Genomic DNA, 27177 nt, shown 5'->3' with positions numbered 1-27177 from the left:
TAAATACTCATTAAAAAAGAAGAATATGGCAGGTATCTCTTTTAACCATCTCTATTAAACATTGTTTGGAAGTTCTACTTAGAGAAACTGGAGACAAAAATGGAATATATATTCTGCTGTCTTTCTGTGGATTCTTTGAGACAATCATCATTGTGTTACTCATTTGATGAATAAATTATTGAAAAGCAAGATTATTTCATCCTCATTTTGAAGGTTTCATTAATTGCCACTGATTCCTTAAACTAACTAAAAAATGTTAGTGTTTCTTAATTCTTTATCTATAATCTTTGAAGAATATGATGAATATAGGGAAATTACAAAGTCGAGCATCCTCTCCAAGTTAATTGCCTTTGAAGTCCAGCTTAAGGAGTTTACATAAGCCCTGTCTGAGCTCCTTATTCTTGAGTGCATAGACCATGGGGTTGAGGGCAGGAGGAATGACGTTGTGGAGTACATTGAGTAGAACTGGGATGAGGGGAATTGTCATTGTTGCACTGTGGGTGATAGAAATGACAATAATGACTGTGTAGAAAAACAGGATTAGGATGAGGTGGGAAGTGCAGGTACTCAGGGCCTTGGAGGTAGCTTCCATTGAGTTCAGCTTCAGTACAGAGTGAAGTATCAAAGCATAGGATACAAGAATCAAACCCAAGTCACTCCCCATGAATGTCCAGGCCAAAAGTAGCTGGTAAACACTGTTGATTGTCCTGTCATCACAGGATAGACTAGTGACTCCAAGATTAGAGCACAGACAGTGCTCAATTTTGTTTTTTGAGCAATAGTGTCTCTGAGCAGCCAACACAGGAATTGGGATGGTAGTCAGGCTGTTTCTGAGTGCCATGAACACAGTAGCTTTGACCACAAAAGATTTAGTAATTATTGATGAATAAGATAGTGGTTGACAAATTGCCACATACCTATCTATAGCCATGCAGACAAAAATGCCTGATTCCATTCCTACAAAACTGTGTATGGCATACATCTGTACAAAGCACTCAGGGAGACTGATGGTCTTTGCACTGGACCACAAGATGGTCAAAATCTTGGGCATGATGGTGGTAGCGAGGCCCGTGTCAACCACAGCCAGGATGCCCAGGAAATAATACATAGGCTGGTGCAGTGTTGCCTCCTGATTAATGACGATCAAGATAAGGGTGTTGGCACTGAGAGCTAAGAGGTAGAGCAGAGCCAGGGGCAGGGAGAGCCAGTGCTGCCAGCTGTGAATGCCTGGGAATCCCATCAGAATGAATGCAGAGACCTGAAACTTTGAGCTGTTGGAATCTCTGAGATCCTGGAACATGATTCACTAAAAGGAAAAACATTCAAGGTTACTATTCTTAATAATCTTTCTGACAGTGTTCATGGTTTTGTAGGTGTTGTGGGGGAATCATCTTTTAAAACTCTAATTCCAGTACTAACATTCCTTGAAAGTGAAAGTTTTTTGAGAGTGTTAGTCACTCAGTCATGTCCAACTCTTTGTGACCCTATGGACTGTAGCCCACCAGGCTCCTCTGTCCATAGAATTCTCCAGGCAAGAATACTGGAGTGGGTAGCCATTCACTTCTCCAGGGAATTTTCATGACTGGGGGATTAAACCTGGGTCTCTTGCTTTGCAGGCAGATTAGAAGTATTCAACATTCCTTGGATATTTCTAATTAAACAGGAACTGTTTTAACATATTGTGTGTTAAATTATTTATCAAAACACAAACTTTATACCATAAGTCAGTTCGTATCGTTTTCATCTTCTCATAACTGAGCAACAGAACTTTAGAGAAAATCATGACTTTGGACATTATATTTAGCCTATAAATCATGAAAGCTGGAGAAGATGTAGCCTTCTGATATCATATCCTGCACTCTTGAATTTGTTTTGTTGAATTATTAGAAACTTAATATATGCAATAAATATAGAAATTTCTGTGCATGGAGACATTTAAGTAATAGACTAGAATATATGATACTGAAAACAACTCTATTTCAAGGATTTGAAATTTTGTTAAATAATCCCGTGTCTCATTTAATTTTAATTGAAATGTATGAAATAATTTAGTATGCACATTTTGAAAGAGGAAGATTTTATCAAAAATTGCTAATGACTTGTCCAAAACTGTAATAATAAAAGAGAAATGTGATTTAGGAATATCATTGTTATTCAAAACCAGTTAATTCTGATTTTCAGTAGCTTTCTCCTACTTGATGTAGTTTTGATTCTTGGAGCACTCCAGATAGCCAAACTATAAAGAATAAAGCAAGCATTAAAATATTGGTTTGAGGTACAGATTTTGAAAATCAAATTACTTGAACCAAGTTATCTACCAAAATTTATTAATCACTTATACATTTTTTTGCAAAGGGGGAAAAAGATTTCATGATATGTTTCTCCTAATTGTCTATTATTTATTTATTTATATGCTTTCAATAGATTAAATATTAAGGATGTATTATCAGGACATAAAATGTTGAAAAATGTGGTTCAAAATAATAGTATGTACAGATAATAGTGTGAATATAGTCCTGGAAAATATATTCATTCTAATCCAAGTGATACCATTCCATTATACTTTTAATAACATAATGAAGAAGGTAGATTAAAAAGATATATATTTAGACAGATACAACAATTCTTTTATATATATTATTTTAATAACCTGTAAATTTTAATAGTTTATTTTTATAGCTTTCATTGTTTTAATCTTAATATCAGAACCATTTTTCAAATGTCATGTGTTCTTTGATGATGAATTCACAAAGAGTCCTTAGTAAGCTGATTTGAGACTCCAGGTGGTGATTGAGTCTCATTAGTTGGTAGGATTTACTTCGTGTCCTCCTGTAAGTTCTGCTTTGTACCACTGCTGACATTCTTATTTCCCAGTGGATTCTTTCCCTGAGGGATTTACATTGTTCCCAGAAAATAATCTACCAATATGTATCCTAGAGAAATATGTGACTGACTTCCAGTGTTCTTGATATTAAGTAGTAGAGGGACACAATCTCACAGTTAAATATGAAAATTTTTCACCTTGTCAATGTTGATGATGCCTCATCCTTACTTTATCACATCTGATATATTTGCATCCATAGTATATGTTAAATTTTTTCCCTATGTTAATTTAACATGTATTATGTTAAATAACATAACACAAATTAATTTAACATAGTATATGTTAAATTAAACTTTGTCCATCATGTGACTATATATACTTATAGTACAGTCCAACTGTATACTAAGAGTATAGTTAGCATTGTTTAAAATAATGGATGAATCAGGGATATAAAGTTGTTACTTGTTAATTTTTCTACCTACAACCCTGTTTTATCTTTATGTATTTACAACAAAAGAGGAGAGTTTAGATACTGCAAAAAGCAACTTTTTTGGAAGAAGTAAAGTAACATGGTATGAACTGCTTAATAAGAGTGCCCTTCAAAGATCTTTCTTGTGCTATAATAAATTCTTGGAATCATATAGGAGTAGGTAGAAATGAAACTAAGCAAAATTTTGGAGGAGATCTGGAGAATTTAAAGAGGAAAAAGAAAATGGTCTTAGAGCATGCTAGATCAGTTTCTTTCTTCTGTTACTGTGCTCTGCTTTCTTCTCAAGTTCACTGTTATTTTTTTGCTTTGTTAATTGCAATTTTCTATCTTATTTTGTGCCCTCCTACAATCACTGCAACTTCAAGCACCATTTTATTTTGGAATATCAACTTTATCTCAGAGAGAACAGGGAGTCATCATTTAAACTACTTAATATGATGCAAATAAAAAAGAGGCAGGTGTCGTAGCTAAAGAATATATTTGTCAATGGATCAATATCTCTTTCTATTTTAGCATCATAGTATTATAAAAAGAATTGACAACTTGGATCCACCACAATTTAAGCAAAATCTTTATATTTGAACTTATTGTATTTATGTTTATATTTGCATTGTGTTGGGACTTCCCTGGTGCATCAGACAGTGAAGAATCTGCCTGCAATGCAAGAGACCCGGGTTTGATTCCTGGGTGGGGAAGATCCCCTGGAGAAGGATATGGCAACCCACTCCAGTATTCTTTCCTGGAGAATCCCATGGACAGAGGATCCTGTCGGGCTACAGTCCTTGGGGTCACAAAGAGTTGGATGTGACTGAGCGACTAACTCATCTGCATTGTATAGCAACACATCACAATTTAGGTATCAATAAATTTTTTGAGTGAATGAATAGATTCCTGAACTAATGATTCAAATTTCATAAAATTTTAAGAACTATTGCACTCCACTCTAAGTATTTAAACATGTATTTAAATAATATTTTTTCAAAGTATAAAAGGAAGAAACAGAAGTATAAATTCTACTTCATAAGACAAGAGAAAACTTAAATCTAAAAAAAAATTCCTCATCACAAAGTAGATAAAAGAATTTCAAAAAAAGGTAACAAGGCAGCAGTCAAAATAGATATTTGGATTTAGAAATAAAGTTCAGTTGGTAAAACAGTACTACAAATTGGTGGCATTTTACATTGCATACGTACAAACCAAGTCGCTTCAGTCGTGTCAACTCTGCGACCCTGTGAACCGTAGCCCACCAGCTTCCTCTGTCCATGGGATTCTCCATGTAGGAATACTGGAGTGGGTTGCTGTGCCCTTTCCTCTAGGAGATCTTTCTGACTCAGGGATCAAAACTGCATCTCAGGTCTCCTGCAGAGGCAGGCAGGTTCTTTACCACTAGTGCCACCTGGGAAGCCCTTGATTATATGCAAATATTTATGCAATAAAATGCATATATATGAATCATAAGGAGAGTGCAAAGAAAATAATAAACTGAAAATGGACAGAATTTTTGGAAACAAAATTTATACTAATTAAACAAAAGTTACACTAATATACTAAAACATACCCACAAATTAAGGAAGAAATATTACAAAATACAAAATAGGAATCCAAACCAGCATTGAGTTGGCCAAAGAGTTCATTTGGTTTTAAGTAAAAATAAAAGACATATTTTTCATTTTCATCCAGAACTGTATCGAATAATATATTCACTACCTGAACAAACATTTTGGCCAACTCAATAAATAGCGGACCAAGATCACCTTCATGAAACAACAGATGAGATATTTTACAGCAGCAGTTTAACCTCATTGTATCAAGTTGCTTAGTTTCTCTGTTTCATATTGCTGCCCACAAGCAAAATAAAAGAAAAAATTGAAATTGTCTTGTTCACTTTATTAGTACATGGTAAAAAATTTAAAGGTGGCAGGTGAGTTAGTGCATCAGTTGCTCAGTCTGTCTGACTCTTTGTGACCCCATGGGCTGTAGCTGGACAAAATTGTTATCAGATTTATTTCTTGTCAGGTTTGTATATTTGCTCCTAATGTTTGTATGCAATTATACTTTCCACATTTCTTTGAAAATTAATTATTATTAACGAACAAAACTGTAAAAATTCCTATATATATACACACACACATATATATATACACAGTTACACATATATTTTCACACATTGTAGCTGATTATTATGGAATAGACTAGACTGTGAAATGTATTATTGATACTTATTTAACTAGTGTATACAGATTTTAATACCTGTTGAAAAATAGTATTGTGATTCATTTCTTCCTCTCAATATATTTGCATAGTCAACTCTTTTCCTTTAATTGGAGAATTGCTTTACAATATTGTGAATAGTCAACTCTTAACTATATATGTCCACACAAAAGAAGTAAGTAGAGAAATCATAGATACCCACAAATCGAGAATAGTAAACATAACTGAGTTCACTTCTGCTCTACTCCGAAGGATATAGCTCCTAATATGAGCTAAATATCTATTTTGTCATTCATATCTCCTTTTGATAGTTCTAGTGTTGATTATTGAAACTGGATTTATTGTTACATGAGAAGTATAGGTCCATTTGCAAAAACACTCAGTTAAAGATCCCAACTTACACCAAATATTATAGTACTGACCATAATTATGTTAGGTTTTTTCCAAAACAAATTTAAAATGTTTCCAGTACATTATAGCTTAATTTTTCCACAAGGAAAATGGGCTCATACTATTCTGTAGGAGACAAGTGTATTGAAGTTTTTACATCAACACAAGAACATGGCTACTTATTTATAAAAAAATTATTGTCACCTGTTGACTATTCCCATTTCTAAACTCCATAGAAAATGTTTGCTTCCTCACTAGTCGGTCCTCAATTTTACATCCCATGTTCTTTTTCGAACATGAAGTTTATTCCTCCAAGTAGGTTTCCCTGTTTAAAATGGATAAAATGCAGTCACAAATATGTATGTCTAGAAATAAAGTAAGTGAATGAGATTCTTTTCTGGGGAGCAATGGGAGATAGGTGAATGGCAAGTGTTGTGATCATGCTCAAGAACTATTCTCCTGCTGTAGTCCCGTTGCTCTGGTCATGAGGGTGATTCTGGCTTGATATTTACCACTACAGATTTGGATTCCTATTTACTTTGAAAAATAGCTACATATTCATAATAATCATGGAAAATTACACTATGTTGCAATCTGGGAATTGGAGAAATAAACATTTTTCCATTTAAATCCAATCTTTATTTCTGCCTTCTAATAGGTAGATAGAATCAAACCTTCAGTCATGCGAAGTTAATAATCAATTAACGTACATCCAAAAATTATCTCCATATGTTTTCTGCCTACATATTAGACAGAAACCCTGTTTCTAGTCCTGCTTTTGCATGGACTTTAATACCTTAGTCTCTGAAGCAAAACAGTGAGCTGAATGCAATCTGGTCCAGGTGTTCAGGATATTAGTAAAAAAAGAAAAGTCATGATTCTACACTATATGTACTTTCACAGTCCTCAGCTACTAAATCTCTTGATATTTGTACCTTTGAACTAAATATATTTTAAAATGCATTATGCATCCCAATGGAATATTGTAAAACACTTGTGACACAGGTGCTGACATTGGATTTAAGCCAACACCTATTGGAGAAGGAAAAGAAGTGAAAGCTTTTCATTCTTACTGTTTATAAAGTGACAGAAATTAGAGAATAAATTTATCTGTATGTATTTATATCTATGTGCTGGCATATGAGCCTTATATATGGGGGAGTGAGAATGAACACAACTTAGCTTTAATGAATATTATATACTTTAATATTTATTGAAGTGTTTTTTTCTTTCCTTGTAAGGATGTGTAGGACAGAAGTTAAATGCACTAACGATGTTTTAGAAGCTTTTATTGACACTTATTCACATTCAAATTCTATAACATACAGGCAACTTCTGATTTCTTTTTAAATTTTTTTTTAACATCAAAAAAATTTTTTGTTGGGGTATATCTGATTAACAATGTTGTGGTAGTTTTAGGTGGACAGTGAAGGAACTCAATTATACAAATATACCTAAATTCATTCTCCCCTCATTTCTTAATATGCATTTTCTATATATGTTTAGACAATATTTGGATAAAACAATATTGAAACATAAAGTCTTATATTTTAATTGACAGAATATGATAATTAATTTAAATAATGATTATTCAGGAATTTTGTGATTAAATAAAGGTGCATCATATGTATTTACATGATTTAATTAACAATTTAATTGTGTGTATATATAGAGAGAGAAATAGAAAAATTTTAACAGAGTTTGTTACACTTTATCTTTTTTTTATTTTAATTTTTTATATATTTTTTAATCTTTTTTAATTTTTTTTATTTTTTTATCTTTTTTTTTAATCTTTTTTTATTGAAGTGGAATACACAAACCATAAAAGAACCATTTAAACCTCTGAAATGTAATATTAAGTGTCTTTTAGTACTTTTAAAATGTTGTGCAACCATCAACAATATCTGATTTCAGGACATTTCAATTGCATAAAAAGAAAACTCTATAACCATTAATCAGTCACTACCTATTGATCTATTCCTCTGATCCCTTCCATCATCTAGTATGTTTTTTGATCCAGTGGATTATCTATTCCAGTAATTTATTTGATGCAATTGAAATCATATTGCAGTAGCCTTTAGTGTCTGCTTTTTTCAAAATTAGCATAGTGTTTTCAAAGTTCATCTGTGAAAGGGCATACATCTGTACGTCATTCTTTCATGAATGAATAATAATCCTCACTATGGGTATGCTTTACTTTGTTTATCCATTAAACATATGATGAATATTTGAATTCTTTCTAATTTTTCACTAATAATGATGCTATGAACATTTGTGTATAAATTTTGTTGCTACTTTTGTATTAAGTTATTCTGCTTATATAATTAGGAGTTGAACTTCTGTCATATGGTAATCGTGTTTCAAACTTTGTGTAATTGTCTAAGTTTCTCACAGCTCAATGTGATTTTTACATACCCTCCAGTATATATAAGAAGTCTGTTTCCAGAAAATTGCCAACCTCTGCTAAATTAAAAAAATACAGCCATTTTATTGTATACAGTGGTATTTGTGGTTTTGATTTGAATTCAGTGATGCTCAGCATCTTTTTGTATGTTTGTTGGACGTTGCACATCTTTATAGAAACGTCTATTGGAGTCCGTTTTCCATTTAAAGAATAGAAGACACATTAGAAAGCAAAGATGCAAATATCTAGAGTAATATCTATTAGTAATAGCAAATATATATTAGTAATTGCATGAAATGTACATGGGTTAGACACTCTCATTAAAAAGAAAAGATTGTCAGATATCTATTCTAACCACCACTATACAACATTGTTCAGAATTTCTAGCCAGGGCGGTGAGATACAAAAATGAACTGTATATTCCATTTGTCTCACCCTGGCTTCCTTGATTCAATCTGCATAATTGTGCTATTGTTCATTTTTTTTTCTTTTGGATGAAGGATTTTCTTGACAAACATGATAAAGTATTAGGTTCACCCCCTTTTTTTGAAATTTCGCTAATTGCCTGTGATTCCTTATATTAATAAAAAACAGTATTACTTAGTTCTTCTGTCATCTGCATTCCTTGAGAATGTAATGAACACAGATGTAGGAAAATTTCAAAGGTGAGCATCCTCTCCTAGTTAGTTGCCTTTGAAGTCCAGTTTAAGAATTTTATACAAGCCCTGTCTGAGCTCCTTGTTCTTGAGTGCATAGACCATGGGATTGAGGGCAGGAGGAATAACATTATGGAGTACATTGAGTAGAACTGGGATGAGGGGAATTGTCGTTGCTGCACTGTGGGTGATAGAAATGACAATAATGACTGTGTAGAAGAAAAGAATTAGGATGAGGTGGGAAGTGCAAGTACTTAAGGCCTTGGATGCAGCTTCTGCTGAGTTCAGCTTCAATACAGATTGAAGTATCAAGGCGTATGATAAAATAATCAAACCCAAATCACTTCCCATGAGTGTCCAGGCCAGAAGTAGCTGGTAGATACTCTTGACTGTCTTGTCGTCATCACAAGATAGGCTAGTGACTCCAAGATTTGAGCAAAGACAGTGCTCAATTTGGTTCTTTGAGCAGTACTGTCTCTGAGCTGCAAACACAGGAGTTGGGATAGTAGTCAGGCTATTTCTGAGTGCCATGAACACAGTTGTTTTGACCACAAAGGAGCCAGTAATTATTGATGGATAGCGTAGTGGTCGACAAATGGCTACGTATCTATCTATAGCCATGCAAACAAAGATGCCTGATTCCATGGCCACAAAACAGTGTATAGCATACATCTGTACAAAGCACTGAGGGAAACTGATGACTTTTGCATTGAACCACAAGATCGCCAAAATCTTGGGCATGATGGTGGTAGCCAGACCCATGTCTACCATAGCCAGGATGCCCAGGAAATAATACTTAGGCTGGTGCAGTGTTGCCTCCCTATTGATGATGATCAGGATAAGGATGCTGGAGCTGAGAGCTAAGAGGTAGAGCAGAGCCAGGGGCAGGGAGAGCCAGTGCTGCCAGCTGTGAATGCCTGGGAATCCCAAAAGAATGAATTCAGAGACCTGGAACTTTGAGCTGTTGAAGTTTCTGAGATCCTGGAACTTCACTAAGTGACAAAGTAGAGAGTTACTTTTCTTAATAATTTCTCTGACAATATTTGAAAAGGAGTTATCCAGGTTCATAAATATCAAAGATATCATAAAATCAAAGAACATCAAAGGAGAAAAATGATATAAAGGCAAGTCATATTTTTCCACCTTCTCATAGCAGAGGAATAGAACATTAAAGGAAAACAGGACCTTGTCATGATCTTCAGTCTTGCAAGTCATGGAAGTTGGACAAGATGAAAGTCCTCTGAAATCAGTCTGTTTCTTGACTGACTTTGCTAATGGGTTCTCTTCTTTAGAGACCAAAAATATAGCCTCAGAGTAATGGACTTTATGCATGTAGTCATTTGAGGTAAAATACTAGTCTATATAATAAATTTTTAAAAAATCTTCTTTTCAAGGATTTGAGAATTTATAAAGTACTCAGAAATGTCATTACTTTGCATTAAAATATATGAATTTGTGTAGCATATTTGTTTTAAAGTAAGGAAAATGATGTCTAAAATGTTAACAACCTGTGTAAAACCAAGCAACTATGAAGGAAAGAAAAATGACTTGGAAATCTCAGTATGTTTAAACCCAGCTGTCTCTTCTTTTGAGTAACTTTTCCCTATTCCAACATCTATTTGCTTCTTAGAGTACTACAGACATTCACATTATAACTATTAAAGCAGACATAAAAACACATAAAAGAAGCTAACCAAACCAGTGAGTTTGAGGTAAATATTTTTTCAGAAGTTCTGCTAAAATCAAGTAACTCTATATCTAATACCCTTCCTACATATGGTATTTAATTAGTGTTTTATTTTAAAATTGAAACAACATTGTTACTATGTGTTTATACCAGATGCATTAATTGTTATTTACTTTATTTTAAGAATTTCATTAAAGATATAATATAAATACAGGATATTTTTGAAATTTTGTTGGAAGTTATAGTTTAAACAGAGGAGCAGTGTTGATGTAAACATTGTGGATGTATTTAGCTTAACTCAGATAATGGCATTGTGTTCTATTCAAAACATAACAGACTCTGGAAATTAATGAAGATGATGGAACTATAAATTTTTAATTCTTAATGAAATACAGAAAACAGTATTTTACAAAATATTCTAAATATCTAAATATCAAATTAAAAATATTTGAGTTTGAAATGAAAGGATAAATTTAATACATCTTTCTGAAACTCTCAAGATCCCATAGTAATCTAGAGAGATACTCTATAGGCACATGTTACAGTGGCTTTGATCTGAAATTTTAACACCCAAATCTGACAGGAAAATGGTCTTAGGCATGATATATGGGCTCTTAACAGTGAGATTGCTTCATCAATTTAGAGCAATGAAATAGCTTCCAGTTTGCTAAAATGAGCAATTAGAAAGTCTGTTTATATTGTCTAAAGAAGGAAAAAGAGATATGTACTAAAGCCTAGATCATTAAGTTAGTATACATATCTCCTGAAGAAACCAAGGCATGATGCATTTGCCATTTATATTACTGGTTTATTCTGAGATACTGGCACTGAACAGGCACTCTATATATTAGTTATGTTAATAAATATTGAAGGACGGTTATACAGTTTACATGTCCATGATTTTTTGTATTATTCATCAGGAAGTTAGAGCCATTGACAGATGAGTATGTTAAATATGTAAAAGAACAATGGTGGGGGGGCACAGAAATAATCATGCCAAATAAAGGGTTAGAAGACATAATGAATATTTTATCAAAGCCAAATGAAGTCAAAAATAAAACCATGAATATTAGGAAAAAACATGGAAAAGACAACTCACACATATCTTTGAACACAATAATTGCTATGGAGTATGCTTGTTGGTTAAAATAGGCTTTCTGAGTTTAAATTTTTAAAAGTTATGTAGTATTTATTTTAAAAATCACTTAAAATACAAAGTTTGAAAACATATATAGAGTGAAAAAATATTCTTACTTAAGTAAAACTATTTAGTGATATCACCATTGGCTACTTTAGAGAAACTAATTCAGTTAAAATGATAATTACACAATGATGAGAGGAATGCTTCAAAAAAAACCAATATAATATTTGTGCCTTGCCTGAATCTAAACACATAACTTTAACCTGAAAGAAATATACGTAGAAAATTAAAAAGTCAAAATTATGGTAAGAAATTTTAAAATGTTACTATTTCTTAAAATGAACGGGTAATCCTAAATTGGCAATGATATAGATTTGACAGCACTAACAGCAATTTTGTACCAAAAGGTTTATGTATAAACTTACATGCAAAAATATGAGATTACAGAGCATTTTAAGCATAAAAGTAAGCCATGTTCTAAGTGAGAAGTAAAAAAGAATGAATATATATTTACAAGACAGAGACAAACTCAAAGATCTTGAAATCAAGCTTTGTATGTACTTAAAAGGGGGAATGTGGGGGGAAGGGATAAATAGGGAGATTAGGATTAAAATACACACACTATTATATATAAGGGCTTCTGTGGCTCAGCGGGTAAAGAATCTGCGTGCAATGCAGGAGACCCTGGTTCAATTCCTGGGTCAGGAAGATCCCCTGGAGAAAGGATAGGTTACCCACTCCAGTATTCTTGGGCTTCCCTGGTGGCTCAGATGGTAAAGAATCCTCCTGCAATGTGGGAGAGCTGGGTTCGATCCCTGGTTTGGGAAGATCCCCTGGAAGAGGGCATGGTAACCCACTCCAGTATTCTTGCCTGGAGATTCCGCACAGACCTAGGAGCCTGGTGGGCTGCAGTCCATAGCGTCGCAGAGTCGGCCATGACTGAACGACTAAGGACAGTACAGCACTATATATAAAACAGACAACTAACAAGTACCTACTTACAGCACAGAGAATTCTACTCAATAATCGCTCAAACCTATATGGGAAGAAAAAATCCTGCAAAAGAATGGATATATATATCTAGTATTGTCCCATGTGGGGCTAATGGTAAAGAACCCACCTGCCAATGCAGGAGACTCAGGAAAGAGACGTAGTTTTGATACTTGGGTTGGGAAGATCCCCTGGAGGAGGAAATGGCAAACTACTCAAGCATTGTTGCCTGGAAAATTCCATGGACAGAGGAGCCTGGTAGGCCCCAATCCATGGGTTCACAAAGTGTCAGACGCCATTGCGCACTAACACTCTCTGTGTATGTATAACTGATTCAGTTTGTTGTACACCTGAAGCTAACAGAACATTGTAAATCAACCATACTCCAATAAAAATTTGAAAAAACAATCTGATCTGAAAAAAAAATAATAAAGGTCACAAATCAAAACTTAAAAAAATAATCGATACCTTAAAAGAGACAGAATATTATAAATGCATATATATGAAAAGATTTAGTAACAATATAAAATAATAAATGGATCAAATTAAATAATAATGTAAATCACAAAAGGTAATGAATAGTAAAACGATGAGAGACAAAACTTGAGCGATATAGTTAAACTGATATCTAATACATCTATAACCTAAATGAGTATATTACAAACAAAAATCTTTATGCCTTTTAAAATAATTACTTAATACAGGAATTAAAATAACTAACTTCAGTATGGGCTTCCTTGGTGGGTCCGTGATAAAGAATTGCCTGCCAATACAGGAGATGCAGGTTTCATCCCTGGATCGGGAAGCGTCCCCTGAAAAGGATATGGCAGCCCACTCCAGAATTCTTGCCTGGGAAATCCTGTAGACAGAGGAGCCTGGTGGGCTACAGGCCATGGGGTCACAAAAGAGTCAGACATGACTTGGTGACTAAACAACAGCAACAAACTTCAGTATAAAGAGAGAAAACCGAATAAAAATAAAATGATAAACTACTGGAATTTTTAAAAATTTAATAAGACATCTCTAAGAATGAAAGATTTTATTTAAAGAGAGTCATAAAATACTAAGAAATTATTCAATTGAAAACAAAGATAAAAAATTGGGACATGGCATGTAAAAATTTAATTTAAAATGCTGTACAATGAAATGAATCATTTTATGACTCAAGATTGGACATTTAAGGTTTGTAAAATATTTTAAAGTTGTAATATTTTAAAAAATTATTTTATAGCTAACAAAAATATTTTATTAGTTGTAATTCACTACATTAAAAAAATTAAGGGAAATGTATGTAGGGCATCAAAGGTATATGGGATATTTTTATGCCTTCCACTCATTTTGGGGGGGGGCTGGTAAAATAGACATAGAAGTGAAAGTGTTAGTTGATCAGTCATGTCCTACTGTTGTGTCCAACCCTTTGCAACCCCTAGGACTGTAGCTCCTCTGTCCATGGGTTTTCCAGGCAAGACAACTGGAGTGAGTAGACATTCCCTTCTCCAGGGGATCTTTACCCTACATTGCAGGTGGAATCTTTACCATCTGAGCCACCAGAGAAGCCCCAAAATAGGCATAAAACAAGACTTATTATTTTAACTATTTTTAAGGGTACAGTTCAGTGACATTAGATATATTTCCCTTCTATAACCATTACCATCATTCATCTCCTGACTCTTTTCATCTTGTAAAACTGAAATTCTGTACCTATCAAAAAATAACTCTACATTCTCTCCTCCTCAAAGCCCCTAGAAACTACCATTACACTTTTTATCTTTATGATTTTGACCCTTTGAAATATCTGAGTGGAATCACAAAGCATTTGTCTTTTTCTTACTGGCATTATGTCCTCAAGTTTTATCCTTTTTGTAGCACATTACAGAATTCCCTCCCTTTTTAAGGACAAATAACATTCCATCGTGTGTGTGTGTGTGTGTGTTTGTGTGTGTGTATTTTGTGTGTATAACACATTTCTCTTATCTAGTTATTGATTGATGGACAGGGGATGCTTCCATGCTTTAGCTATTGTGAATAATGCTGCTATAAACATGGGTGTACAAATATGTATTCAAAGCCTTGTTTTCAATTATTTTGCATATATATTCAAAAGTGGAATTGCTGGATTATATAGTAAACTTATTTTTAATTTTTTGAGGAACTGCTTTCTGCTAATTTTTTTTGTGAACTAAATTGCTCTAAAATATAAAGTGTATTAAAAAAAACTTTTAAAATTTTAAAGGAAAAATCAATGTAGGAAAGATAGATCAGCGAGATGTTTGATTTTATCTATTTATTCTTACAAATTAAATTTAAACCAGGCAAAACAGGATCTTTTGTAATATGCATTATACAGCAAAATTTAAACATTACCTATTTAAGGAACAGGACTTCCCTAATAACTCAGTTGGTAAAGAATCTGCCTGCAATGCAGGAGATTCTGGTTCAATTCCTGGGTCAGGAAGATCTACTGGAGATGGGATAGGCTACTTACTCCAGTATTCTTGGATTTCCCCTGTGGCTCAGCTGGTAAGAAATCCACCTGCAATGCAGGAGACCTTGGTTCAATCCTTGGGTTGGGAAGGTCCCCTGGAGAAAACTACCCACTCCAGTATTCTGGCCTGGAGAATTCCATGGGGTGCCCATCATCTCAATTCCTATTCAATATAGTTGAGATCTAAAAGTAACGGATTCATAAGAAACATACGCACACACTCCCAGCTTGCAGCTTAAAAAATGTAATGACCTAGATGAAAATACCAAAAAATTTTAGGACAAAGCTTGTTAAACATGAAAAATGATTTGAAATAACTGTAATGTATTCTTAAACTGGACTATGTTTATTTATCCACTGATATGTGCTAAATATTAATATTACATCTTGCCTGGGGGGTAGGAGAAATTGTGTCCTTTCAATTATACACTTGAATGCGTTATTCTTTCAGTTCAGCAAAAATTCAAATATTTTGGATGAAAATGTAGCTCTATGTGGTCCTTGAACTTGAAGGACCACATTGAACTTGAAAAATTGATTAAACCTCTAGGATCCTCTGTTCTAATCTATAAAATAACATTCATTTCTAGCTATAGGGATTGGGAAAAGAATTAAAATATATTAAAATCCTTAGTTAAAATACTTGTAAGGCAGAATGACAATTAAATATTTATATAGTCAATTTAAATGGGATCCTAAATATCTGTTTTCATAGTCAAGACAGTACCCATCAAGGTCTGATACCATGATATTGCTAAGAAGTCAAAAAGGTAAGAAAAACAAGTGCATGATTATCCACAGAAACTCAGTGGAATTGGAGCATGATGACTTCATATACAGCCAGCTAAAATGTGGGCTTGGAAAATTTCATGAAAAATTTTACAGATAAAAAGTAATAAAATTAAGAAAACAGCAGATATGACTCTAAAGAATATTGGTATTAATACACTTTACCATAATTTTTTTAATATATCAGAACATAGTGATTATGGAAAATTCTAATATTTTGACATGTCAAGGTCAATAACATATTTCAATACTTAGGTTAATTTCACAGAGAGTGAACTTCATAATTTCTATAGAGACATTGGAGGATTATTATGCAGATACTCCCAATCTCAATGAATCCTTCTATAAGACAACTCCAAATTGCTGCAAAAGGTGAAAAGACTGGCTCTGGACCCAACAATGTACTTACAGTGGGGGTACTGTACTTGACTCATCTTAAGTAGGGAGTATTGTACTCAACTTGTATCAGGTATAGTTGAATTTCAGTATACTAGCAACTGGCTTACAACTAATGCAGGTGGATTCTATATTTTAAGACAGATGGAGATAAACTCAAGGGGCTTACTGTGGTGGAAAGAAAGCCAATTCCCTAGAGTTTTAAAAGCCAAGTCAGACTGACATAATCAAACCCAGGAGAATGTTGTAATTAGGGGTAAGTATTGAAGTCTTGTCATTTAGCTAACTTCCTAATTTGAATTTGATGGACTTTTATTAAAACAAGCATAAATGTGTTGAAATATCCAAATTTTAGAATAGCTTTCTTTTTAGAGAAAGCCTCTTGGAAAAAAAATTTGAAGGAAAAGTGGAATGTGACATCTCTTCCTCCTTGTGTATATACTTTAAGTTTTATATATACAGAAATTACAGGGGAATTCTCTCTCAGTTTATATCTCTAGGACTGGTCCCTGGAGAAGGAAATGGCACCCCACTCTAGTACTCTTGCCTGGAAAATCCCATGGACGGAGAAGCCCGGTAGGCTGCAGTCCATGGGGTCACAAAGAGTAGGACACGACCGAGCAACTTCACTTTCACTTAGGACTGGTCCAATTTTAAATAAAAGAAGAGCATCCAAAAGTAATTGGCTTGGTGAGCTCTCAGTATAAGTAAATGATAAACTATCTGAAAACAAGACTTGAAATTCTTGCACCATGTTGCACTTAACTTAGATTGTCTGATCTCCTTTGGGTAATGAGAAGAAAGAGTGTACCCTTAACTCTCTGATAGGCTTCAGAGTAGCTTGTTTCTCTCTGGGTAACCCTGGGAATAGCCTTCAAGTAGAGTTCAGTCATTCACCTCAGTTCTAACCCAACCAGCCTTACACAAACATACACAAATCAGCAAAGCCTGAGTCACACATTATGTGGTAGAACTGAACTTGGAATTCATGTGCTTATCATTTTCCATTCATCTTATCTCTACAAAGGACAATTCCAAGACTAGATCAGAATCACTGTTAATCAAACATAATCCTATTTTGAGGCCTATTCCAAATTCATACATAAACTGACCCAGCAGTTATGTTGAACAAGAAGGAAAATTTTTCAGCCCTTGGGGACATTCATTACATTTTGCTCAGACTCTGTCTGAGTAAAGAGTCAGACATGTCTGACTTTTCCTACCCCATGGACTGTAGCCCACCAGGCCCTCCAACCATGGTATTTCCCAAGCAAGAATCCTGGAATGGATTGCCATTTTCTTCTTCAGGGGATCTTCCTGAACCAGGGATTAAACCGGGGTTTCCTACATTGCAGGTGGCCTCCTGCACTACAGGCAGATTCTTTACCAAGTCACCAGGGAAGCCCTACATTTTAGTTGGAGAGAAAAACATATAATTAAAAATTCCTAAAGAAATAATGATTTTAATGATATAGTAATTGAAGAAACTTTTTACAGAGTTTAGACCTTAGACGTGAAAGATGCAAAAAAAAAAAAAGCCATGAATAACATGATTAACAAGTATAAACAGTGAACAGATATGAAATCCCACAGCAAGCAAAGAGAAAACATACATCTATTAACAAGACCAGAAGATGTATAATAAATGTGTAATTTACAAGTAAATGTATACTGGGTTCCAAATAATGTCTGAATCCCTCAAAAAACCTTCCCAATAAAATAAATTATCTAACTATAATAAAGCTGAAACTTAATAACAAAGGGAGAATTAGAGGAGAGTCTAAAATATAATGCAACTAACTTATGAGAAAAAACACTTATAAAAATTAGTAATATTTAAAGAACTTCATGATAAATTATTATGATATGTCTAAAGCATATATCCAAAGAAGTTTTCTCTATTTTTAGCTTTACAACCTCTATCAAAAGAAAAGGCAAATTAGCAATAATAAAGAAAATATTTGATACAAAAGTCCAAAAAAGAGCAAGTGAGCAAATTTAAAACAAGAAAATAACTTAGACAAGAGTAGAAATTCATGCAATTAAAATAAGAAAAACTATGAAATATACATTAAGGAAAACAAAAAATTACTTAAAATATTCAAATAGATATTTTTCTTCTAAAAAATTGATTAAGGGGAAATTAGAAATGAGATACAATTAAACCAAATTCAGACCTTCAAAGATCATGAGAAATAAATAGCATGCACTCAACTTAAAATAATGTTTATATTACAAATACTATAAGCTAACAAATTTGAAAATGAAAAATAACACAAAAGAATTAAAACATAAGCAAGGAAAACTTATTAAAGAAATTAACCTCTTATTCAAATCTCTCCAATCCACTGTATTCCCCTAACAAGCAAGTATGCCGTCAAAAACAATGGATCTATATTGTTTCTCTTTACTGAAGAAGAACAAGTTTCTTTATTCTTGAATTATACAAAGGATGACCAGATATAGTAAAATAGGAAAGACGTACAATTTATTTGCAAGGCGCTTATAAGGCCAAAGGTGTGTGCTGTGCAAGTAATATATATCAATAGAAACAAAGTTATAGATGTAGTTTCTTCATAAATTTATATTCAAATTTATAAATAAAAGTTAACCAGTAACACTGCTCTAAAACCATATAAATAATCAAAGAATGTTTATTCCAATGATACACTTTTGATTTAATTTAGCAAAGTTAAATATTTCTTTACAGTATTAAAAAAGGATCAAAGATCATATAATTATCCAATATTTATAGAAATAATGGAAAATCATTTTATAAATTTCTATGTCAATTTATAATAAAAACAATTTTAAAAAGAGGAAAACTTTTTGATTAAATAAAATATATGTACTGAAAACCCCAAGTTGTATCATACTTAACAAGGAGTTTTCAGACTTCATCTTATTAACATCAAAAGCAAGGCAACTAGGGACTTCCCTGATAGCCAGTGATTAAGACTTTACCTTCCAATATATGGGGGTGCAGATTCAATCCCTAATCTGGGAACTATGATTTCACATACATTGGAGCCAAAAAGAAAGCATAAAAGAGAAATAAATAGTGTAACACATTCAATGAAGACTTTAAAAATGGTCCATATTAAAAAACAAACAAACAAAAAATCCTTAAGAAAAAACAGCAAGCCACTCCATAATACTGGTTATTGTGAAAGGTGAAGAAAACATTAAATTTTTAATGTTTCTGAAGTAAAAAAAAATGTATTTTTAAGCATCAGGAATAAATGAATTATGTTCAATATTTCTGAGAGGTAGTATTGGATGAGAATGGAGAATAACCTATTCAATTCACGCTGGAAGGCAATGGTGAAGTCACTAAAGTAATTCCAGGTGATGGTAGGAAAGAAGATACCTAAGCTGGCTTTGTTTTGAGAAACAGGAAAAAGTGAAAGTTGACAGTTCGTTACAGAAGGCTTATTCTTAAAAGTGAGAAAAGATTCTAAGACGTGGGGTGGTTTTTTGGTATGATTTTAAAATGGAAGTAGTAAGGGAAAACTGGGCAAAATTAAATAAAATGTAATGAGTTCACGTAAATTGAATCAAAGGAAGAAATGTGTTTTCTTGTTGGTTAGAGAGGGATCAGAGTAAAAGTTGAGTTTCTCTTTATTCTATTTAATTTACATTAATTCTGTAATATTAATGTAAAATTACTATTTTATTTCATCTCTCCTCTAATTATTAATTTGTGAAAAATTTAAAAAGAATGTAGATTTCATTCTCAGATGGAAAGAAGACACAAAATAAGTATTTTCCTCTCTTATCCTGTGCTTATAAAATAACATTTATCATATGTTTCTTAATTTGCTTAACAGATTATGCTGTCTCTCCAGACTATGCAGTTTTGAAGGCCATCTTGAATAAACCTGCAGATCCCACCAGTCTGTGGGGAAGTAGTTTTATTTGATATCCACAAAAGAAGAATGCTGTCAGGTGAATAGTGTATTTCTAAATTAGAAGTCCAGAGAATTTGACCTCATTAAATTAATGACCTCATATATACTTCCTTGTTTTTCCATCAGAAAGACAACATTGAAAACAGAGGAATTTTGATAATGATGAGCAAAATATAGAATTTATTTTCCAGAGGAAAATAACAATAGCCTTCAAACTGGAAATTCCAGTCTCTATTTGAATATAGGATAAAGTAGCATCTGGCTGCAGATTATCTCTTTCCATCAGACAATAATTGAAGCTGATTTTCTTTTCCTCAATTGTCTCAGCATTCTTTGATGTTTTTGTTCATGGAGACATTGGTTAATGATGAGGCGAGTCCTTCTCAGGGTGAGGAGATGAAAACACTTAGAAAGTATGGTAGCCAATGCCAGTGATGTTGAGATTCTGGAGACACTTACTGGGAATGCAGTAGTCAACACTCTTCTATGTCATGGCCAAAATGGTGCTCTCAGGAAGGCATTATTAGACCCTGACTACATTGCCAACAGAAGTATCCCTTATGCTTCTATTTTCTCCCCTGGATTCTCTTCCCTTTCCTCCTCCTTTCTCTTTCCCTGCTCCTCTTTCCCTTCATTTCTCTTCCCTTAGCTGGTATGTATCCCTTTCACATGCTGTGGGATTTAGTATCCTTAGAACCTAAAAGGATCCTTATGACGCAGTCTCGTATCTGCTTGGTTTTCACTCCATAGACGATAGGATTCATAGTGGGAGGCAAGAGCAAATAAATATTGGCCACAATGATGTGGCATGATGGAGGAATCTTGTGACCCCCAAAGCGGTGGGAAAAGAAACAAAAGAAGGCTGGGCTGTAGGAGAAAACTATAGCACAGATGTGGGCAGTGCAGGTGCTGAAGGCCTTCCGCCGAGCTTCTGCCGAGGAGAGGCTGACCACCGCCCAGAGGATCATGGTGTAGGAGACTGAGATGCACAAGATGTCGAAACCCCCAATCAGGAGGGCAACCATTAGCCCATAGATGACATTGATCTTGATATTTCCACAAGATAATTTGGCTACAGCCATGTGGTCACAGTAGGTATGGTGTATTATATTGCCTCTGCAATAGGGTAGTCTTTTGATGATGAAAGTCAAGGGAATGACAAGCAACACACCTCTCAGGAAAGTGGCAAGCCCAGCCTTTGCAATGATAGGATTGGTGAGGATAGTTGAGTAATGCAGAGGGTAGCAGATGGCCACATAGCGGTCTAAGGCCATAAGCATAAGCACCCCAGACTCCATCCCTGTGAAGGCATAGATGAAGAACATCTGGACCAGGCATTCATCAAAGCTAATTTCCTTAAGATGGAACCAGAAGATGCAGAGGGCTTTAGGAATGGTAGTAGTGCACATGACAAGGTCAGTTAGAGACAGCATGGCCAAAAAGTAATACATGGACTTGTGCAAGGAATCCTCATATCGAATGAGGTAGAGGAGTCCACAATTACCAACCACAGCCACAACATACATTGTGCAGAATGGCAAAGAAATCCAGAAATGCCTGTCCTCCAGTCCTGGGATTCCAGTAAGAATGAATGAAGCTGGTGTCAGGTCTGTTTGGTTTAGAATTATCATGATCAAGTTGGTATAATCATTAAGCAGCTAGTAGGATTTTTGTGGGTATCTTTGTTGTCTGTTTTCCAATCTTTCAGGGTTAGAGGTGGAAAAGGAGAAAAATTTTAGTTGTACTCTCTCTCTCTTTCACTCTTGACTTCTTTCAGCCAACTGTGCATTTTAGTATCAAATGATCAAATTTTCAAATGCAGTAGAACACTTAAATAAGTTAAAACCAAGTATGTGTTCTATGTTAGTTCAATTTGTTAATTCATTCAACAAACAGTTATTTAGCAGTCACTATGTTCCAAGTTCTGTCACAAATATGGTTTCCACATTATTTTGAAACAAAAAATGGCATAGATTAAATCCTCATAAATTTATAATTAAAGGTGATTATATTGAGATCTTTCTAATGAGGTTTTTTTAGAATATCTTATCTAAATGTTAATTGTGATACACATATTCTGATGAGTGTTTTTTAAGGCAAACTTTGTTGATCACTTCTCCCATGACCTGACACAAGATAAGGTTGTTTTTATTGCTGTTATTGATTTTAAAGGGTTATATTTCTGCTGTACTAAACTTTACAAATGTTAACTCATTAATCCTCACAAGTCCAGGAAGTATTTTTAATTAATCTGCACTTTATAATTGATTACATGGAGGCACTATGTAGATGAGACTTCTACATGTCTGAGTTGCTGTATGTCCAGTTCCAAAACTGAGCCCTCCCTGACCTCTTCTTTATGATTTATTTCTTCTAAATTTTGACAGAGAAATGTGTTAGAAAAAATAGTGCCATATAAAATAATGAAAATAAAAATATTCAGCTTCATCATTATGATTGCTGAAGTTCACTTTCCTATATTTCAGACCTCCACAGAATTGACCTTTGCATTTCTAAATAGTTTGTTTAGCTTGCTTTTTCTTCCTTTTTCCTTTATGATTGTTGCTGTTGAAATCATTAATTTTTATGATATTATTGTTAATTAAGTTTCATCATATGATAATTGTATTTTCTTCCTCTGTTCAATATTTTTCCTTTTGATGACAATTTTCTTTATCGGGCTTAATATTTGGTATAGATATCTCAGACATGCCAACTCATTTTTAGAACTGTAGAACATTTTTACTGTTATTGTTGGCGACAATTAAACACAATCTCTCAGCGATAGTCCTTTCTATATAATTTGTCTATTTCTAGAAAGTCTCTGTACTTCTGCTTCTCTGAAACACAGCCTTTGCTAGTTTTGACACATGAGTCTCATCCAGAAATCCCCCTTCAACTCCTGTCTGTGTCATATCTCTCTGTGTGGACCTGATTATTCTTATTTCTATATTTCTGACTGCATGGAAGACATGTTTCTGAGCATATCCATGTCTGAATATGGCTTGTTAAATTTATAATTTTGCTGAATTAAAAATTCTAGCTTTAACTTGATTTTCCTTCAGAATTTTGAAGACATTTCTCTATTGTCTCTTAGCTTCCAATGTTGATTTCAAAGGAACATTATGACTCTTGATCCTTTATACGTCAATTATTTTTCCTTTGTATTTTTTCATTTATATGTTTTTTTGCCCTATACTAATTGAAAACATTTTACATTTTTTGAGTTTTGTAGTTTAATGGTAATAATAAAGGTGTAAGTGTGCTTGTGTATGTCTTATTGCAAAGGCACTTAATGAGTTTTTGAGACTTAGAACTCTAAGATCTATTCTTTTGGAAAAAAATTTTTTTTCACTGAATTTTGCTAATTTCTTCTTAACATACTTTTTCTTTGTACCTTTTTACAACTTCTGTTAGTCAGATATTGGTTCTTCTGAATTTATTCTCACTTTTTGATACTTAATTTCTTTTAGGTTCTATGTATTTGCTACAGTTTCCAGAAAAGTTCCTTCATTATATCTCTCAAATATTTTGCTGTCTAATATTATGAATTTCCATAATATTACTTTTATCTCCTTATTGTGAATATATTATACATATATATTTATATTTATGTGTGTATGTGTGTGCTCAGTCGCTCAGTCATGTCCAACTCTTTGCGGCCCCATAGACTGTAGCCCGCCAGGCTTCTCTGTTTTGGGCTTTTCCAGGCAAGAATACTGGAGTGGGTTGCTGTTTCCTCTTCCAGGGGATCATCCCAACCCAGTGATCAAACTCATGCCCCTTGCGTCCCCTGCATTGCCACAACTGGCAGGCAGATTCTTTACCATAAGCACTACCACATTTATGACTTGTATTTATACGCCTGCATGCTAAGTCACTTCAGTCATGTCCGACTTATAGATATATATGCATATATCCCTGGGTCAGGAAGATCCCCTGGAGAAGGAAATAGCAACCCACTCCAGTACTCTTGCTTAGAAAATTCTATGGATGGAGGAGCCTGGTGGGCTACAGTCCATGGGGTCACAAAAAGTCGGCACGACTGAGCGACTTCACTTTCTATATATGGGGCGTCCCTGATAACTCGGTAAAGAATCTGCCTGCAATGCAGTAGACCCCGGTTCAAGTCCTGGGTTGGGAAAATCTGCTGGGGAAGGGATAGACTACTACCGTAGTGCTCGGGTTTCCCTAGTGGCTCAGCTGGTAAAGAATCTGCTCACAATGGGAGAGACTTGGTTAGATCCCTGGGCTGGGAAGGTCCGATGTTGCTCCCTGAATGTTATTTCAAACTTCAAAGTTTTAATGATTTATTTGTATAGCTTGCTTTGTTTTTTATCTTTTATTTTGGAAATGTTTCTTAATTGTCAGTTTGACTACCAATTCACATTTAATAAAGAATCTTTATAAAGATGATGTGAAACCACAGGTTAGGAGTGAGTCTCATCAACTGGTAGCACTTAGTATCACTTTCACGCATTGGAGAAAGAAATGGCAGCCCACTCCAGTGTTCTTACCTAGAGAATCCCAGGGACCGGGGAGCCTGGTGGGCTGCCGTCTCTGGGGTCGCATAGAGTTGGACACGACTGAAATGACTTAGCAGCAGCAGCAGCAGTATCCTTCTAGGGACCTCTTCATTGCATCCTTAGTTATCAGTGTTTACCATATATCAGCTTATTAGTTGATTCTTCATTCCCTAGTTATCATCATTGGTGTTGACATAAGCTAATAACTGCAAAGCGAACAGACACCTTGTAATCTGCATTATAGACAAAAGAACATTATATGTTGACGATAAAAGAAAATGTTTCCTTGATTACCAATATTGTCATCAAGTTTTTTTTCTGTCAGGTGTGTAAAATTCTACTTTGTGTACATTATATTTTTCAGATAACTTTTATAGGCATTATCAAAAGTAACAAAACTAACAATTCACATATACATGTACATATACATATATATGCATAAAACACATTCACACAAACACCATGGATATATGCATGTTTGAGTGGAAAAAATTTAGACTTTAGAATATATTTTTGAAAAGTATTTGGCCAGCATAAATGAAATTGTCATAAGTGATGAAAAACAAGATTGCTGCTCATTTGTCCCTTTCAATATGTTTGATCAACCAACTCAATTTTAGGAATTCATATAATATTGATAGATGTAGAAAAGCTAGGAAAAGCATAGATACACAGAAATTGAGAATATAAAATATTCCAAAATTACCATTGCTCTATTTTTAAGAATATAATTCTTAAATATGAGATGGGATATCCTATTTATGTCCCTTGTGTTTTTCTTTTTATGGTTCTAGTATCTGTTAATGAAACTAACTTTACTGTTATGTGAGAATCTTATTTCCTATAAATTTACCAAACTCTTAAATATAGAAGTTTATACCAAGTAACAAAATATTAACCACAAATTAGACCTTTTCCTGATTACATTCAAACTGATTTTGACACATTAAGCTAAATTGTTCACCAAAGAAAATGGATTCATACTGTGCTGTCAGTGGACAAGTATATCAATATACAAGAATTGATAAATAGTAACATCAATACATGAATACCAGAACTTACCAAGTACAATATTTTATAGTCTGTCATTTATTCTCACTCCCAATTTCCATAGATACTCAGTTTTTGTCCTTACTAGACTCTCCTCAATTTTATGACTGTTTGTTCTCTCGATATGACAGTGAATTCCTCCAACTAAATTTGCCATGTGAAATAGATTAAAAAAACAGTCACAAATAGTGTCTCTAGAATGTAAATTAGATTCTCATTTGAGAAGAATAGGAGGGCAGGTAAAAAACAAGAGTTTGTGACCATGATGAAGAATGTGACCATTCTGTAACTATTCTCCCATTCTTGTTGTTACGGAAGTGATTTAAACTTGACTTCCACTACAATAGAACCAAAGATGCCTATTTGTTTAGGAAAATAACTAGATAGTCATAGTCATGATGGAAAGTTACACTGGATTGCAATCTGTGAGGAAATAAACATTTTCAGGAAAGCTCAATCTTTTACAACACTTCTGCCTTCAACTGGGTAGATGGAATCAAACCCCAAGTTGTAAGAATCTTAACAGTCAATTCATATACATCCCAAAACTCTCCACTTCTTTATGCTGCCTACTAAGTAAAAGAATCCTGTCTGCACTCTCACTTTTATATGCCCTTTAATACCTTGTTTTCCAGTGAGGAAACAATAAGCTGAATGCAATCTGTTTCAGATGGTCAGTAGTTTGATCAAAACACATCACAATTCTACAAATATATATACACATGTATGCACATAATTCTCAGCTTTTTAATCCTTTGTTATCTGTACTATGGAAATAAGCATTTAAGGAAAAATATGTGTTGCAAATCCCAAGGGGAGATTTCAAAATATTGGAGGCACAGGTGCTCTTGTGGGAATCAAGCTTGCTCCTATGGGAAGATAAAAATTAATGAAAGTTTTCGGTTCTTACTACCTATACAGTGGTATGTAAATAAGTGAATAGTTCCATATGTGTGTATTTGTGTGTTGTGTGAGAGCATGCATAAATAGCAAGGAACGAAAATAAAGAAAATAAATGCAAAATTTTAAATGAAAAATAATGACTTTAATATTTATTGCAGAATATTGTTTCTTTCTGTGGAAGACATTATGGGAGACAAATTGAAAGCACTTGAGTTACAGAATGTTTCAATTACTCACACATCCATTTTCTTTTTATTTGTTTATTTTTTCATCTCTCTAAATAACATTACTGAGGATTTAGTACTCCCAGAACCTTCACGTATA

The 27177-nt window shown here is 33.8% G+C and overlaps 3 protein-coding genes across 3 annotated transcripts; all 3 read right to left on the bottom strand.

Moving 5' to 3' along the window:
- Window positions 1-340: 340 nt before the first annotated feature.
- On the bottom strand, window positions 341-1300 carry LOC136175877 (putative olfactory receptor 56B2). Its single transcript, XM_065946068.1, has one exon. It carries the CDS (start codon window positions 1298-1300, stop codon window positions 341-343), a length of 960 nt encoding a protein of 319 aa, XP_065802140.1.
- A 7702-nt stretch (window positions 1301-9002) lies between these two features.
- LOC136175876 (putative olfactory receptor 56B2) lies at window positions 9003-10307 on the bottom strand. Its single transcript, XM_065946067.1, has one exon. It carries the CDS (start codon window positions 10305-10307, stop codon window positions 9003-9005), a length of 1305 nt encoding a protein of 434 aa, XP_065802139.1.
- Window positions 10308-21039: 10732 nt separating this feature from the next.
- LOC136174800 (olfactory receptor 52N4-like) lies at window positions 21040-22005 on the bottom strand. Its single transcript, XM_065945006.1, has one exon. It carries the CDS (start codon window positions 22003-22005, stop codon window positions 21040-21042), a length of 966 nt encoding a protein of 321 aa, XP_065801078.1.
- Window positions 22006-27177: the final 5172 nt, after the last annotated feature.

This window comes from Muntiacus reevesi, chromosome 9 (genome assembly GCF_963930625.1).
Source record: "Muntiacus reevesi chromosome 9, mMunRee1.1, whole genome shotgun sequence".
NCBI classification, from domain to species: Eukaryota; Metazoa; Chordata; class Mammalia; order Artiodactyla; family Cervidae; genus Muntiacus; species Muntiacus reevesi.
The sequence above is the reverse complement of the archived record's forward strand: the minus strand, read 5'-3'. Positions and strand labels throughout refer to the sequence as shown.

What these genes read in the sequence shown, in the direction of transcription:
- LOC136174800 (XM_065945006.1), bottom strand. Translation starts at nt 22,005, where the DNA reads ATGATAATTCTAAACCAAACAGACCTGACACCAGCTTCATTCATTCTT.
- LOC136175876 (XM_065946067.1), bottom strand. Translation starts at nt 10,307, where the DNA reads ATGCATAAAGTCCATTACTCTGAGGCTATATTTTTGGTCTCTAAAGAA.
- LOC136175877 (XM_065946068.1), bottom strand. Translation starts at nt 1,300, where the DNA reads ATGTTCCAGGATCTCAGAGATTCCAACAGCTCAAAGTTTCAGGTCTCT.